This window comes from Balaenoptera ricei, chromosome 15, assembly GCF_028023285.1.
Source record: "Balaenoptera ricei isolate mBalRic1 chromosome 15, mBalRic1.hap2, whole genome shotgun sequence".
Lineage (NCBI taxonomy): Eukaryota > Metazoa > Chordata > Mammalia > Artiodactyla > Balaenopteridae > Balaenoptera > Balaenoptera ricei.
The window spans coordinates 37,482,552-37,500,322 of NC_082653.1; the positions used below are offsets into that span (position 1 = coordinate 37,482,552).

At 41.5% G+C, this 17,771-nt stretch overlaps 1 protein-coding gene across 11 annotated transcripts in view; it reads left to right on the forward strand.

Annotated features, from left to right (window-relative positions):
- The window catches only part of PLCB4 (phospholipase C beta 4), a 415,724-nt gene that overhangs the window by 291,800 nt on the left and 106,153 nt on the right, over positions 1-17,771 (forward strand). Inside the window, exon 1 of one of the 11 annotated variants that reach the window (XM_059896976.1) lies at positions 14,230-14,283. The exons of the other annotated variants lie outside the window; for them this stretch is intronic. Within the exon in view, the coding sequence (XP_059752959.1) occupies positions 14,230-14,283 (54 nt within the window). Of the gene's footprint in view, positions 1-14,229; positions 14,284-17,771 lie in introns of those variants that run through there. 11 annotated transcript variants of the gene reach the window in all.

Below are 17,771 nucleotides of genomic sequence, written 5' to 3' on the forward strand. Positions count from 1 at the left end.
CCGAAAGAAACAACAACCCTCTTTCTTTCCACAAGCGTATTTCACTGGTTCATGTAATTTTTATTACATACATAGACAGGTATGGAAACAAATGTAAGTAACTCATGGTAAGCATGCAAGGCGAGAGCAAAAAGGTACAACATATTGGAAAATAGCTTATTAACTGTAAGGGTTTGGCATTCCCTGGGTGGTCAGAGTGTTTTGCTTGTTTTATGCCATTTGACAAGTCTTGGTCTGACCAGTGAAATAGAAATTTTAAGAGGGTTTCTAGTACAGAACTTGCTTAGGAGTATTTATTTGAGATTCTTGAGTCTGTTCTTAATTCCCAGGCTTTTATGATACTTACAGTCCAATGATTCTGAAAAATTCACTTAACTAAACATTTAATCCAAGCAGATGGGCCAACCTTCAATTCATGTCCTCTCCATGGAGGACCAACTTTTACACGTGGAATCTTTCCTGATTCTGAGAAAGCCATCTTACTTTGTTTGTTCATCCACTTCCTAAAAGGGTTCTCTGGTATTTTTTCTTCTTATTTCAAGGAGGCGTTTTAAGAATCAATAAAATTTGACATGAAATCTGACTTTCTTAGAGTTAAGCTTTCAAATAAATACAAAATGTTTTCACAGCACACAGGACAGTAAAATGATTGTGCTTTTTCTTTTTTCAATATAAGACGTCACCAGTATAAAAGACATCTCTGTAGCTCAGCTTGTCTTTTCTTCAATCACCCCCTCTGCTTAAAGAGTAAATAATTTTACCTTGCCACTCTACCTCTTTACAAGATTTGAGCTCAATTCTATAGACCTTTCTTCCCTATGAAATAAATGTCTAACAGTATCTAAACATTTCACCCACATCCTTCCAGTTGCTGAGTCCGCAAACACCCTCCTCCAGTGTCCTGATCGGTCCATTAACAAACACTCTTGTATCTAGGATCTAGCTGCCTCTACCACCAGCATCACTACAGCATTCTCCAGGCCAATACCATTTCCCCCCCTAATTGGCATCTGTGCCTTGGCCTTGCCCCTTGCAGTCTGTAGCTGAAGGGATGTTTCTGAAATGTAATTCAGATCACATCACTTTGCTGCTCAGAACCCTGCAAGGCTCACAGGGCCCAACAAGAAACCCTTCTCACTTCCCTTCCTCATGTTGCCTTCATCTCCCTCTTCCCTCCTTTGTATTTCCTTCCAGCCTCAGGGACTTTGCATGTGCCGTTCCTTTTGCCTGGAACATACTCTTTCCCCAGTTACATGCAGCGCGTTCTCCCTCACATTTCTCAAATCTCTGCTGGAACATCACCTTAGCTTCCTGCATCATCTCCCCTCACCACATCCTAGCTCCTTATCTTGCTGTATTTATCTTCATTGCACTTACCACTATTTTCATGCCATACATTCATTTATTGCCTTCCTCCCTGTACTTGAAGGCAACATCCTGCTCACTGCTGCATCCCCGACATCTAGAACATTCAGTGCCCGACATTTAGTAGATGCTCAATACATACTTGCTTTATTGAGGTCTTTATGTTGACCGAAGCCATAAATTCTAACCTAGGCGATAAATAGGTATAACCCTCAAGTTTTTTACAGTTTAGCTCAAAGAAAAGCTAAGAGAATTATCTTTGGACGAGAAGCCCAAGAAAATGTGATTCAGTGATAGTCCAAAAGGTCTGGGATTCCATGGCGTTATTTTTAGAGTCACTTTTCAGGATGTAATGGGACTGTTGCTAAGAATCCATGACAAGCCTGGAGGTTGTAACCCCAGTGTCTTGGCGTCTTTCCAATTTAGATCATTATTTTCTGCTTCCCTAAATCCCTCCTGTCATTCCAGTTAGAAAATTCAGCTTTCATTTCCTCTCCTTAAAAACCTTCTGTGAAAAGAAATTGCTAACAAATTGCTGGCACTTTTCGCTCAAACCCAGTGTGCCTTTGGGTAATAGGTGCGTCTGATTGGTCACATAACTTAAAACATCTATGAAAAAGCAGCCACATGAAGGAGATATTTCCCAATTTTTTCTAAACTGTGTGTAATACAGCTTTTTCTCTGAATCCTACTCATCTCTCTGCCCACTGTTTTACCATAAACTCTACAAATAATACCAACTATTGTAACAACCTTCTTTAGTTAGAAAAGCAACTCAGTTTCTCTGGTGTATTTTTTTCTCTCTTGGGATACAACTAGTTGGGGAGGATTTTGTCCCTGGTGTGTTGAAGGCAGTTCAGATGTCTTTCATTAAGCTACAGCTGGCGCTACACAGCAAACTGCAAGCACAGTCACTGTACATCAGATTGAAAGGCAACCATCATTGAAAATCTCCACAAATAAGTCTGTTATTTTATACCAAGTTGAATTTTACTTTGATTACAAAAATAAGCTGTTACTATGAAGTTCAAAATGCAAAGATTTGGATTTAAGTTCAGACAATTTCCAGACTGCTCATTATACTTTCTGTGGGTTGCAAATATTTGGCACACTCCATAAATTATGCTTTGTAACCAAGTAAACAAATAAGCTCATGACCGGGTACTATAGAAATTAAATTACAAAAATGTTATGTGTTATTCTTGTAGACAAAAAAGATAAGGTCAGGTAGTTTATTACAGGGGATAAAATCTTATTTTAGTCAATTGAGTTGAATGTCACAATCGCTCTGCTGAACTTGAATTATGTTGAGTAGAAGAATTTATGCAAAGGTTCTTGGAGAAAGGATTTATTCTTCGTTTTGATGGGGAAAAAAAAAATCAAGTTCATGTTTAGTCAGTCCCTCCTACTGGCTTTGCTAACACCCTGCAGAGCCCCGCTCCCCTCAACTAGTTCCTCTACCCCTAGTCAGGCACAGACCTACTCAGGGGATCAAACTAGAAGCCTCACCTGGGACCTTCTTAAAAATGCAAATTCTTGGGCCTTATGCCAGCCTAATGAACCTGAAATTCTCAGGATGGAGCCCAGTTATCTGTTTTTGTTTCTGTTTTTGTTAATTGAAGTTTAGTTGATTTACAATGTTATATTGGTTTCAGAGATACAACATAGTGATTCAGTATTTTGATAGTAATAGTTTAACTAGCCTCCCAGGTGATTCTGATGCTGGTTGAAGTTTTGAGTCCCGTTGGTTTAGCATACAAATGGACTTGGTCCAAAAATCATAATGATTTTGGACCCAAACAAGTTTTTATCAAATTGGTTGACTGCAGCATGCAGGTAAATCTGTAGACCTATCGATCACTGGTTAGAATTCACTGAGAACACAGAAAGTACGATTAAAATGAATTCATTTCTATGACTCTAGAAAAAAAGCTATTTCTTAAAATGCAGTTTTAATTGTATTATATATGCCAGTGATTCTTAAAGTGTGGTCCCCAGACCAGCAGCTCCAGCAGTACCTGGGAACTTAATCTGAGATGCAGATTCTCAGGCCCTGCCCCAGGCCTGCGGGATCAGTACCCCGTGTTTTAAATAGCCCTCCAGATAAAGGCTCAAGGTGAGAACTACTGCCCTGCAGAGAAGCTCCATAAGGAGCGATTATATCCTGCTTCTCTTGCAGAAGTCTTGAAGAACTTACATTAACTGCTCTGCTGCCCAGACTCACCTGAGCCAATGCCTGCTGAATGCTAAAGGAGCTAAATTGTAAATCTGAATTTTCTACCCAGAGTCCAAGCCCCAGTATACTAATTGATTTAAGTTCTTCACCACACTGCCTCATGGTGTTTTGAGGCTCATGTCTGGGATGGTGTGTGTGTGTGTGTGTTTCATGTTTCCAAGACTGAAAGTTGGCACGTTCTTGTTTTGTTTCTTCTTTAAACCTTCCGGAATGCATGGGAAACGAATCAGTGAGGGGCAGTAAAAAGCCATCTTAAGGACAGAGCTGTGAATCAGAGCAGATGCGTAGGTGCGTATTTGTGAGCTTTAAATGTCCCCATCTCACCTAGGTGTTTTCTTCTTGCCAAATAAAGATAATGGGGTTCATTTGTTTAATTGCTGGGTTGAACGTGGCGGCCATCAAACTCTGGTTCATCAGTGAATCTGTGGAGCGGGTGACACTTGTCTCCTGGGGCCTCCCACGACCACCTGTCATCTCTCTTGCTCTCTCTTCCTTCCTCCTTCAGTTCTCATGCTGCTCTTGCCAGACCATTTGTCCCAGGATCCAGTACTTCAGTGTCTGACCCATGGTGGTGCTCTCTGCACTCCAGAATTATTTCTTTACCTCTGTATTTCCAAAAACTGTAGTTCCCTTAGACCAGAAGTTGTGGACTCAGAGATGCCTGCAGGAGCCAGGGAGATGATGTGAATAATAAAAGGTGGCAGGAGACAGATAGGGATGGAGTGGAATTTAGTGAAGTGAGGTGTGCATATACCATCTGGGAGCACTTACTTCCTGCCAGTTTTCCAACCATCAGAGTATGGCCCTGAGGTTGCTAGATTGTTGGTGGTGGCCATCTGGGGGCACTTACTTCCTGCCAGTTTTCCAACCATCAGAACATGGCCCTGAGGTTGCTAGATTGTTGGTGGTGGTGGTGTTTTTTCCATGAGATACTGGACATCTGGATTTTTTGTATGAAATTTCCTGATATTAAAATGTTGACAAATATATTCATTTTTGTACACACTGTGTGTGCCATACGACAAACATGTCTGTGTGTCACTTAGGACCTCAGCCCTAGACATCAACCAGCGTGCAACATGAATGTGTTTACACTAAGGTGAACACTAATATTTACTTAACGAGTTCACCTCACTGACATTTTAAGTGAAGAGGCCCATTTTTGCCTTTTTTCCTTCCTTCATTCAGCTTTTTATCCAAGAATTATTTTTGGATGAGTTATAAACTTGGACAAATCATTTCCTCTACATGGGCTTTCTTATCCTCATTTGTAAAAGGGAGTTGTACTGAATAACCCTTGAAGTTACTTGCCCCTATAAAGACGGAATTTCTTTGCAAAAAAACATGTACTAGACACTAAGGAGGGTACAGGTTAGTTGCTTGGACAGGCCACTTTAATACACAGAAGCCTAACCTGGGTCAGTCGTCAGATTGCTAAGCTAGGGGGCGCTGTGGTTGGAGAGGAGAGGGAAGTACTTCCATAAAAGAAGCAGAATATTGTACCCGGGAGAAGGAGGGCTGGCTGGTCACATTATGGTGGCGTCCACAGTGCACAGTCCACCAGAGAGAAGACTCTGCAGTTGGGAGTCGGGACATGAGCAGAGATTCAGAAGCAGAGGAATGTTGGGCCTGCCATGTTGGTCCAGTGAGAAGACTGGAGAGGACACTTTTTTATCGGAAACTCGGAGAGCGAGGCTTGGACTGTAGCCTGCTTTGAGTGCCAGACTGAGATCCTTGTAGAATCTATTCTGAAGGTTCTATGGATGTAAGGAAGGTCATGAGTTGAGTTGTAGGGCGGATGCAACATGATCTTGACATTCTAAAAGGATGGTAATATGGTAATGACATGTGGCCCAGAGCACTGCTTCTCAAAGTATGGTCTGGACCAGCAGGGTCATCATGACCTGGGAACTTTTTAGAAATGCAGGATCTCAGACCTGCTGAGTCAAAGTCTACATTTGGACAAGATCCCTAGGTACTTCCTTTACACATTAAAATTTTACAAGTACAATTGTACCTCAATATTCACAGGGGATTGGTTCTAGGAACCAACCCCGACCCCTGAAGATACCAAAATCCGCCTATGCTCAAGTCCCTTGTATAAAATGGCATAGTACAGTCAGCCCTCACATCTGTGGGTTCCACATCAGCAGACTCAGAGGGCCAACTGTACTGCAATAGGATACAAGAAAATCAGTTGTTCTTGGCTTCAACTAGTTACACAAGGAGGAAGACCTGAGAAACATTTGAAATCAAGAGGCTTTGTTCCTGAGTGAAGTTAGAAGAGATTTTAAGTCTGATTAACGGAGAGTATGATGCTAGTTATCAGAAATTGAGGGCCTAGTTACTCTGGGGTGAGAGGGGAAGGGATAGTGAATTTAAAATATGTTCTCTGAAGGGTGTGTGTGTCATGAGATCTGCTGTGATCACGCAGTGCGAAGGACATCACCTGTTACTCGGGGGCCCTTGGAGGCTCTTCTGGGGACTGGCCCTGGCCACCTGTCTCTGTGTTCTCCATCTCTAAACCCCTTGACATTCCAAGACGACTATCTTTATTTTCTTTCAAAACCCCCGACTTTCTTAAGTAGTCAAATGTGGGTTTTTAGTGCCATTTTTCCTTAGTAAAGCTCCTTATCAAAATGCGTGTGCAGAAGCCCGTCCCTGGAGCTAAAGGAGGTTTTGCTGTGGTTCTCAGGAGCTTTGTCACCTTCATCAGGTAGGTTTCCTTGGGGTGGGGGAGGAGCAAAATGAGAAAGAAGCCTTGAGTGAGGCGTGGTGACCTTGTCCGCAGCCACACTGAGCAGGCTGAAGTCGTCTTCAACGTTTGCGCGGCCCATGCACATTTATACAGTTCTCCAGTGTTTCCTGAATGCAAAAGGAGTGTTGCTCATAGTAAGGCATGCACTTCCACCACATGCTGGTCGAAAGCATGGAAGAGTGAAAAGAAAGGAAGCCCCGTGTCCCCCTTTTCCCCTTCCTAAAACCCCCACCCCCTATCTAATGTGTCTTTTTAATGCGCACACAGTTTTCTTTTATACGAAGTTGGGCTCATGCTGTTTATAGAGTTTAATAGAGTACTGTATTTTATCATTAATAGTTTTTATCATGTGCATTTTCTTGGTCTTTAAAATGTTTTCTTGGGCTTCAGTGCAAGTCCCCATGACCTTTGAGGTGGGCATTTTTGGTTGTTACCCACTCTTGCTTCTTTAGAAACCTCCCAGCCTCTTAGGTACTTCTTTCAGAATGCTGTGATCTTCACAGGGGACATGTTTTCACTGCTGAGGGTTTCATGAACCTGAAGGTTTCCTAAGCAGAGACTCCACGCTGGGCCCAGTCCACAGCTGCTCGGTTTGCCCTAATTGCAAGTGTTATCAAATGACTCCATCAAGGGAATGCAGAATGAATTACTCTAATTGCACCAGAAGTTTGGATTTCACCTTTTGGCCCCTGGGACAGAAAAATGTCACTAGCTTTAAATTGCTTCTCCATTTACCACATAGCTCCAGTTTTTACTGCTAGCAAAAAATGTCATTGTGAACATAATGTATGTGTAACATGGGGCTACACGTGTTTGTATGTTTTCTAATCTTTGGGGTATAATTGAAAGATGGGACACATGAGGCGGTGGGTCAGACACCTTGCCTGAGATGAGACTCTTGCCTCTGAGTGCTGTGATCTGGAGCAAATCATTTAATAATCATAATCATAATAGTGCAGCCCATGGGCCAGATCCAGCCCTCGGCCTGATTTTGTGGGGCCAGTGAGCTAAGAATAGCTTTTAAATTTTTAAAGGATTATTAAGACAAAACAAAACATAAAAACTGTGCAACAGAGAACCATGTGTGGCCCCCAAATCTTAAAGTATTCATTGCCTGGCCCTTTACAGAAAAAGTTTGCTAACCCCTAATAATGATAATAAGAGCAGCAGCAGTGAACTTTTTATTTTATATTGAATGCCAGACACTGTTCAAAGTGCTTGGCCTGCATTATCTTATTTAATTCTCACAACAGTCCTGTGAGGTGGATTATTCTCATTTACAGAGAAAGAAATAGGTCCAGAGGGGTTGAGAAACTTGCCCAAGGTCACACAGCCAGTAGGTGGCCAGCTGGTGTCTTGAACCCAGGCATTGGGCCACTCCAGATCCTTTGTTCTATCACACCCTCTGCTGCAGCTCACAAGTTGAGGAATAGCCTCTTCCACCTGTAACACTGCATGATTTTACTGTACTTTTCAGGTAAATGTTTAATGTCATTATTTCTGGAAGGTATAGTCATAGAGCAGCACTTCCCAAATTGGTGGCCCACAAAATGGATTCCTCAAAAAAAGCCCACATATAAAAGTGGTTCTCTGGTCAAATGAGCACGAGAAAACCTTGTTTAGTTGGGTTTCTTTACTATAGCACTCTCAGAAGCAGAATTATTCTCATACCAGTCTCAGCAAGGAGGGGGGATATTCAGCTATTTCCCAAGCATACATACATTCATTCATTCATTCATTTATGCCGATTGAAGGGACACAAAATCTTTCAGAACTACTACTTTACAGAAAAAAAGTCAGCAATGATGTCATAGAGGCATTGTTCAGCCCAATATTTTTCCAGATGTATCAAAACCATGTAATCTAGACCTTCATTTATTCATCTTTGCCATTAACATTCTTTTTATTGTCCTTGTTTTCCTGCTGCCATGTTTCTTCCTTCCCTCCCCCTTTTTTGGGGGGCAAGAACAGGGGAAGTGTGGAATCTTTTCCATAAATGATAGGAAATTAGACAGTGAAACTCAAACCCATTGACTTAGATTCTTTTTAGTACCTCGTATCTTGAAAGTCATGTTTAGTTTGTAGGATTACCTATAGATTTGATTTGCCTGAGCTGATAGGTGATGCTGCCTAGAAAAGGGCAGCCAGCGGCTCCTTGATTGATGATGCTAATCCCAGACCCTCAGCAGGCGGCTTTGTCTGCATGTTGAGTTCTGCTCATTTTGGCATGGCTTAATTTGCCAGCGTTGTCAACGGACACATGTCAGGAGGAAAGTGACCTCGGGGATCTTAAGTACAGGCATCAGCCAAAGAAACAACTTCATGAACACCTTTTAATTCACCAGCTGTTCACTCATCCCTTACCATCAGGATTTTGCAAATTTGACGGTCGAGACCAAAAATGCACTCTTACAAAACTGGTAGTTTCTGACCAGCATAAAATGATGCTCTTGGTTTTCTTAAACTCTTAAAATTCTTCAATTATTTTAGAGTTCTCTATATGGATGTCAAATAAGTGTTACATAAAATAAACCAAATATCTCATTTTCTTTTTGAATGATTTCTGGGGTTTGTAGGAATGGAGCTGCTCTGTGAACTTTGAGGCATTAAAGAATATCACTTATTGCTTACTGTATATTGTTTATGTAGAGTGAACACAAGGCATAAATGTATTCTGAATGTATATATGTATGTATGATTTCTTAGGCTGGGTCTGTGAAATAAACTGATAACAGACAAATTAACAGGAGAAAAGGCATACAAATTAATTAAGTTTTCATTTTATGTGAACAGGGGCATCACAGAAAAAAGTGAATACCCAAAGGAGCAGTGAGATTTTAGAGTTTATATAACACGTTAACATCGGAAGGAGAGGGGGCGAAGGGTAGATGGTTTTTAAGGAAGGTAAATGGGCCCTTAGGAGAATAGACAGGAGGTATGATTGTCTTGTGACAATTTCTATTTGGGTGTGGTGCCAACTTTTCATTTTCCAGAAAAGGAGATTAGTATTGCTTCTGGGGAGAGGATTTATGACAACTGAGTTCTGTTGGGAGGCTCTGCTTTTAGGCAGATAAGGAATTTCAGGAATTCAGATGCCTTCAGTTCAAAATAATTCTTACGCCAAAGTTGCATATTTTGGGGTGTCATATCCTGATTCTCTTCAACAGTATATTTATTGGAGTAAGTATTTGGAATTAGATGTGGTTATTTGGGGCAAGATTCTATAGGTCCAAAAGAACATTGTTACAAGGTATCAGGTTGTCACAGGTTGAGTGAGGCTTGGGTGATGCAAAAAAATTGTCTCTTAGAAATGATAGTGAACAGAAACCCATTTGGAATGGGAATTTGACACTTCAGCTTCTGGGTAATGACCAAAAATAGCACAGTGTACCCTCCTTGCTGTGACTATTTAGAGATTCTTTTTGACCTAGTGTTGTCAAGATAACCAGCCAGGCTGACAGACTGTTTTGACTATCTGTGAGTGACTAAACTAATTTTGACTAGGGAAGTTATAAATATTATCCAGGCCCATCCAAATCAATCTTTCAAACACAGCCACCCGTACTCATACATGGCAGCTCGTTTCCTGCCCAAACACTGGTTCGCTGTGCTGTGAAGGTGAGTTAAGAATCAGGTGGCACTTAATGCTTAATGCATTCCCTTTATCAGCGACTTAGTATTCTTTGTGAGCAGAGAACAGCAGATGAAAAACACGTATTTTCTGGAGGACACTCAGACTACGTCAAGGAAAAAAGGCCCCCATCGCTCCTTTTTTCTCCCCTAATTCTCTTTTAGATTTGAAAATTTCATGAGAACTATTATTGACTTCCTAAGGGCTTTGAGATCACTACTGGGTTGTCTGTCTACTGATTTTTTTTTTTTTTTTTTTTTTTTTTTTACAAAACCCACATTGCTGTTTGGCCACCTACTTCAATAGTTTGCTACTGTGTGATTATCATAGGCTCATTAATTTAACCTTCCATCCTGGGTTTATCAACTGACTTTGTCTAGGACTGCAAGCATAGCTCCTTTATTATGCATGCAATTCTGTTCTGTCTCTGTTACCTTGCCCTCTTTCTCCGAGGCAGCGGTTAAGGTGATTTTCAGGTTTCTTTGCCTGATTTGTTCTCATTGTCACCACTGTCATTGCCTCCCTGTTGACCTTCTGTCCCATGGCCATGAGGGAATTTTCAATGTTGACATTGATCTCTTGCCAGGCTGACACTTAGTACATTTTACCTCTACTTCTTTCTCTCCTTATTAGGGCCAGGAGAAAGTAGTTGACATGAAAGAGAAAATTTGTTTTATTTTTTCTTTTTAACATGATATAGAAGTCAGTCTGTGATATATAAACAAACATCGGTAGATCTGCTACTTAATTTTAGAATGGCTTTAGCATCCCATCCCCTATGAGCACATTCAAAGGGTAAAATGTTAAATTTTTTTGTCAAGTCCTGCCTAAATCACCAGCCTCTTCACTCTCCTGCTTCTACCCCTGGGGTTTTCTAATTCCTGAGCCAGGCTCTGCCTCAGTCCAGGTTTGGATAGTACAGGGACCAAGACGTTAAAGACAGGGGCACTTAGCCTCTCATCATTCCTGCCCACTGTGTTGGCTCCAGCCTTGAGGCTGAGGTCTGATCACTGACATTTGGTGCCCTGAGTTGTGCTATGATCACGTACCCCATTTCTGGGAATCAGACCTCTCTCTTGTTTTTGTACCAGATTATCTAGCAAATGTTCTCCCAAGAAGCCCAGACCCTTCAGACCAGGTCTGTCCTGATGTTGTGCTCACCTCTCTCAGAACCAGGGGGTGGGGTGCTGCTACTTCTGGCAGGTTTCTGTGGGGCCATCTACTGCTGCCTGATGAGATCCTGGAGCTTCACCCACTCCCAAGTTTCCAGTGTCTGTGGAACATCCTTTAGCCCACCTCCCTGTGGTGGCTGGCATTGCTTTTATAATGCTTGTAACTTTCTTTAAAATACTTTAGCATCTACAGTGATATGTGTGTGTGAATTTTAATCCAAAATAGAAGAATGAGAATTTAAAATTTGAAGTGTCTCAATTGGTAGTACTCACCCTCAAGGTGGTGAGTTAGCATTTGAAAAGCTTGAATCCAAAGTGATGCCAAAAACTTGGCCTCTGTGCACCAGTGCAGAATTGAATCTCTGAGACAGAGTTTTGGGTGAAGTAGAAAAGAATAGCTTTATTGCTTTGCCAGGCAAAGGGGGGACACAGTGGGCTCATGAATCTCAAAACTGTGTGTCTTCTCCTGGGAGGACTTGGTGAGGAGTTTTATAACAGTGGTTCAAAGGTGGGGTTGCTAATAAGGATTAGGGTGTGTACAGGGCCTGCACTCCTTTAATCTGGCCTCAGGTGGTCTCCTAATGAGCTTCTATGGTTCCATTAGTCTGGAATGAAGAATGCTAGCATCTTCCATTTGTTGGGGGTTATGGTTCTGTAAAGAGCTCAAAGGCATTGTTATGCATATCCCTTGAAGGGGAGCCACAACCCTGCCCCAAGGCTGCACTATTGTTTCTTGGCTGCGCCTCCCTTGTCTCTGTATCCCCTCCCTTCCCTGTTTAGCAGCTATGCAAATCTGCCCTTTAGAACTTGGTGGAGATCATGGAGGCTGGAATCTATTCCCTACAAACAAGAAATAGGGGAATTAGAAAAGCTTCTGTGCCCAGGAGCCCCACAGGGTCCTGCTCAATTTCAAAAGTCCATAGACCATTCATTATATATAAATTATACCTCAATAAAATTGATTAAAAACAAAACCAGACAAGTCTTTTCTCCAGTGGCCCCCTCTATACCTTCTTCAAGGCTCTTTATCTCTGATTTTAGTACCAAATGCTCTGATAGGTTAGAGTCACCTGGAGGACCTGTTAAAATTCAGATTGCTGGGCCCCCCCTCAGTGTGGCTAATTCTATAAGTTTTGGGTGGGGCCTGAGAATTGGCATTTTTAATAAATGCTATTTCTGCTGATGGGGGACCACTTGATAAAAGCTAGCATAATGGAGAGTAGAACTATTTTTCCACGGATGAATTTCTTAGTGGTGTCAGTTTCTACAATTTGTCTAGAAATAATGTACCAGCACTGCTACCCTTGTGTGAACAGGGCACAAAAATTGAGCAATCCCAGATGCCTACATGCTATCTCTTGGAAATTTGTAAGAAATGCAGAATCTCCAGCAGACACTAGACCTACTGAATCTGAATCTGTACATTAACAAAATCTGAAGTAGTCCAAATGCACATTAAAATTTGAAAATTACTGACCTGAGCCAAATTTAGTGCAGATGGTCTAGTTTAATGGTCCTCAGTTGTAGGTTCATACTAGAATTATCTACATTGTCTAAACAAGTAAATTGGTGGCCCAGCCACACTCAGATTGTTAATTAGAGTCTCTGTGGTTGATGTTGAGGCTTCTGAAGTATTCCCTGGGGGATTCTACTGTACAACAGCCTCTGGGAACTGCTAATCTAGTCTCTGCATGCCATCCACATAGTTTGCTTTCAACAATGTACCAACTGAAAGTGTCCTCCCCTTGGCCTGCCCTCTAAGTTAAATGCTGACAATTTAATGCCAACTAATACCTTATCCTAACCAAAATGAAATGATATCATTTGCCTCAGTTATATAGACCCATAAGAGATACCTACAGTATCCTTACTTTAGAATCTGAGCCACTGCCTATATTCAGTGGCAGTCTAAAGCCCAAATACTGTCCTAAAACTCAGTTTCTAGTTTCATATAAAGATATCTTTATACATTGAATATTATTAATCTGGAGATTTGTGAAATGTTGCAACTTTACACCCTAAGTCCCTGTGGAAGGAAATCTTCACTTGAAAAGCCTCATAGTTTACCCCAAGTACATGTAAATGAGTCTTATTGCCCTTCCTTAATGCCCTGTAGTCTTACAAGAATTCACAGTACAAAGGGGTCAAAAGATGTATTTTTTAATTATATCAATTCCTGGCTTATGTTGTTTGAGCAGATGAAAACTAATCACAGTTGACCCTTGAAGAATGAAGGAGTTAAGGGCGCCAATCCTCTCTGCAATCGAAAAACATCCATGTATAATTTATAATTTGCCCTCCAAATCCATGTTTCCTCCATATTCACGGATCCTCAGTATCCACAATTCAGCGTCCGTGGATTCAGCCAACTACAGATCATGTAGTGCTGTTATATGTACTGTAGAAAAATAATCTACCTATAAGTTGACCTATGCAGTGCAAACCCGTGTTGTTCAAGGGTTGACTGTAATTAGTAAAGCAATTAGGCACCTTGAGAATAACCAATTGAAATATGCCCTGACTTTTTGTCTCCATTTACATAAACAAACAAACCCTGTATGGATCAAGGCTTATGAGTTACAGGTCCCACGATGTTCCCATGTTGTAGGTATTTCAGATGGCCCATCCATTGATGATTTTCACAGCTCAGACAGGGGGAAGGTGAAAGTCACTACCTACAGCATCTCACCTCATCTTGTTTCTACCCTTTCACTTCAGTCCCCTAAACGTTCAGGTCAGAACTTCTATTCTAGTGAGTGCAGATTTGTTCAGCCCAGATTGGGAGGGCATTGGCAAAACCAAATAGTGATTGGGCTCTGTAAGGCCCTCACTAGAAAATCGGATATCCCAGCTGAGGGCACGTGCAAAAACTTCAGTTCCCTTATGAAACCATATTAGCTCTTCCTCAGTGGGCAGTGGAAAGAGGTGCTCAAGCTGGGAAGGCCCCCTCATAGCCCTGTGCTTCTCAGACTGGACCATGCACACAACTCACATGGGGATCTTACCAAATGCAGGTTCTAACCCTGTGGGACTGGGGTGAGCGCGAAGATGCTTCCTGGACATCTTGATGAAGTTAGCCACCCCTCTGAGTGGCCTGAGTCTAGAGCAGAGCTTCTTAAAAGTGAGTTTGCAAAACAATCACTTGGAAAGCTCATTTCAACACACATTTCTGTTCCCCAGGGTCAGATTTCATAGATGGGGCCTGATGATTTGCATTGTAAAAGCTCCCAGGAGGGTCTGACTGCTGGTCACTGGACTACACCTTAGGTGGCAAGTCTCTAACTTCTGAGCCAACTTAGTTGAAGATGCCTCCACTGTCTCCACCGTAGCCTCCTCTTTGAAAAGAAACACCAGATGATTAGGGAGGTTGCTACTGAGTCTTCCCTTTAGAGAAAATTACACAGCAGATTTAGAGAGTGTCACTGAGTTTCTGTTATTCTTTGCTTTGACAGTATGCTACTTTGACTAAAAACTAAGAAGCATGCTTCTGGAACAAAATCTAGAGATAAGATTGAGTTGAAGGAACAACAACTCTGCTTGAAGTGGTGTTGACTGGAAAACAACAGAACTAGTTATTTTAGGAGGACAAATCTATGTGCATAGAAAAAGGCTAGAAGTGCAGATAGCAAAGTGTTGTCAGCTCTCAATATCGATAATGGAATATGGGGTGATGTTGACTTTTTGCTTTATGCTTTTTTGCTTTACCTTTTTCTACACAGGGCATTTAAATATTGCTTTCATAACCTTAAAAAAATTTCCAAATGTTTGTAAAGGAAAAAGCAAGATATGTGCTCTGTAAATTCACATATTTTTCAGTTAAGTTTTGTTATGTCTGTGTCTGTATACACTTGGGGAGTTTTTTGTTTGTTTTTTGGTTTTTGTTTTTTTTCTGTAGAGAGAATTTTTTAATTTAATTTTTTTTATTGTTTTTATTTTTTATACAATTTTTAAAGGTTACTTTCCATTTACAGTGATTGCAGAATATTGGCTGTATGCCCCGTGTTGTACAACACATCCTTGAGCCTATCTTACACCCAGTAGTTTGTACCTCCCACTCCCCAACCCCATGTTGCCCCTCCCCCCTCCCCACTGGTAATCACTGGTTTGTTCTCTATGTCTGTGTGTCGGCTTCTTTTGTGTTACTCTATATGTTTGCTTTTTAACAGGAAAGGGATTATTTTGTCTATGAGAGTCCTAGTGTTTAAGGGTGAGGCCCAGCCCTTTACCTGGAAAATGGGCACCACCTGCATGATGAAAATAAGTTTAAGGAATCCCAGAGGAGAGGGTGAAAGTTCCCAGGAGAGAGTTAGGGGCAGCTCCCATTCCTCACTCCTTTCCCCTCGAACCATCCAGCACAAGTCCCCAGGAGTTCCTCAAAGGACCTTTTCTTAGAAGGGCTGAAACAAGCTTTAAGTTAATTTAGACAGAATTGGAAAATATTGAAAAATGAGAGAACAATAACCATTACAGCCTCCTGGGGAGGTGCAGAAACTGCCCATTTGGACACTGGAACCGAATTGATCCTGTGGGCTGGTTCCCCTGCATCCAGGCTGCGTGTGCCCACTCAGGACAGCCGACCAGAGGGAAGACACCCAGTGTAGTAGGAACCATACCCTGTGTCACCATGGAGCAGTGTGTGAGCTCAACGTGTGTCGGGGAATGATCTAGAAACACGCATCCTGGGGCTTGAAGACACACCTCGTGGGGCGTTACGTAGACTATTAACGTATGTGCTTCTATTCAGCAATTCAAAAAAAAAAAAAATCTAAGTCAGTTTTTTCTGATTTTGTTAATCTGGAAACAATCAAAGAAGTTGATATGTATGTAGCTCACTTCTGGCACAACTTTCCAACTAAATTCTAGGGTTCTACTGACACCTTCTGGCATTTCATCTATTTTATGTTAAAAACAAAACAAAATGCTTAACATATTTCCCACAGTCTTTTGGCCTTATTATGCCAGGTGTACATTAAGATAACAGACAGAAGGAAAAGTCTGATGGGAAGGAGACATTTAGACGAGCCCTGAATACAAATTTCCCAGACACAAAGGGCAGAGGCCGGCTGCTCGGTGACCTTGAACAAGGCTGTGGACCTCACTTTCAGCATCACCAAGAGGAGAAGCTTCAGGTCCCTCCCCATGCCCTTTAGAGGTTGTGGGGATTCGGGGGCCTTTCTACTAACGAAAGCATAAGCCAAGTCACTGGTGTGATGACCTTAAAGGTCACACTCAAGGACTGTTCCATCACAATAAACAAACAACTTATTTTCCACACTGTATTTTCAAAAGATGGATGAATGTTGTTGAAGCCCCCTCAAAGCCTGATATCTTTGTAATTTATTTTAGAAACAACTAAATCAGAATGATCAGAAAGAACCAGCAAACAGTCTCAGAAATGATCCACTTTTTTGCCCCAGGAAACCATGGACTTCGTTTTGTGTTTTGGAACACGTAACAAGGCTTCGGTGCTTCCCAGTTCATGCCAACCAAATTATTTGTGCTTTTTCTGTCTCTTCTTGGGAAACTCTGTGTGGGCCTGTGGTTTGTTAGGCCAATCACAGGATATTTGATTGTCCCCAGGGGTTAGAGTCCCATATTTATCCTGACAGAGGAAGTGAGGTCTGATGAGGAAAATAATTAAGGCATTTCTTCAAGGCTGCTATTTCATTTCTTCCTCCTCCCTCAGAACCCTGACTTCACCATCATGCTTGCTGAGGCTTTCAGTGATATTTACCATCCTCAGAAAATGGCCTTTTCTCTTTGTGAAAGGAAATTTTCCTCTTATCACTCCCAAGTCCCCCTTCAGAAGTCTGTTAGGTATGACTGGGGCTCAAAGAGGAAAGCACAAACTCGCTGGTAGACTCACATCCATTAGGGTGGCTACTATCAAAACGCAAGCAAAACAGAAAATAAGGAGTTTGGTGAGGCTGTGGAGAAATTGGGACCCTTGTGCACTGTTAGTGAGATTGTAAAACGGTGCATGTGCTGTGGAAAAGAGTATGACGGCTCCTCAAAAACTTAAAAATAAAATTACCATACAATCCAGTAATTCCACTTCTGGGTATATATCCAAAAGAATTGAAAGCAGACTCTTGAAGAGATACTGGAGCACCCGTGTTCATAGCAGCATGAGTCATAATAGCAATACAAGGATCCATTGATAGATGAACAGATAAACCAAATGTGGCCTATACATACAATGGATTATTATTCAGCCTGAGAAAGGAAGGAAATTCTGACACCTGCTACAACACAGATAAACCTTGAGGAGGACATTAAATTAAGTTAAATAAGCCAGTCACAAAGGACAAATACTGCATGATTCCACTTACATGAGGTACCTTGAGTAGTTAAATTCAGAGAAACAAAGTAGAATGATGGTTGCCATGGGTTGTGGGGAGAGGGAAATGCAGAGTGGTTGTTTAATGGGAACAAAGTTTCATTTCTGCAAGATGAAAAGAGTTCTGGAGATGGATGGTGGTGACGCTTGCACAACGATGTGACTGTTACTTAATGCCACTGAACCGATCACTTAAAAATGGTTACAATGATAAATTTTATGTTATATGTATTACATCACAATTAAAATTAAAACCACACACACGTATA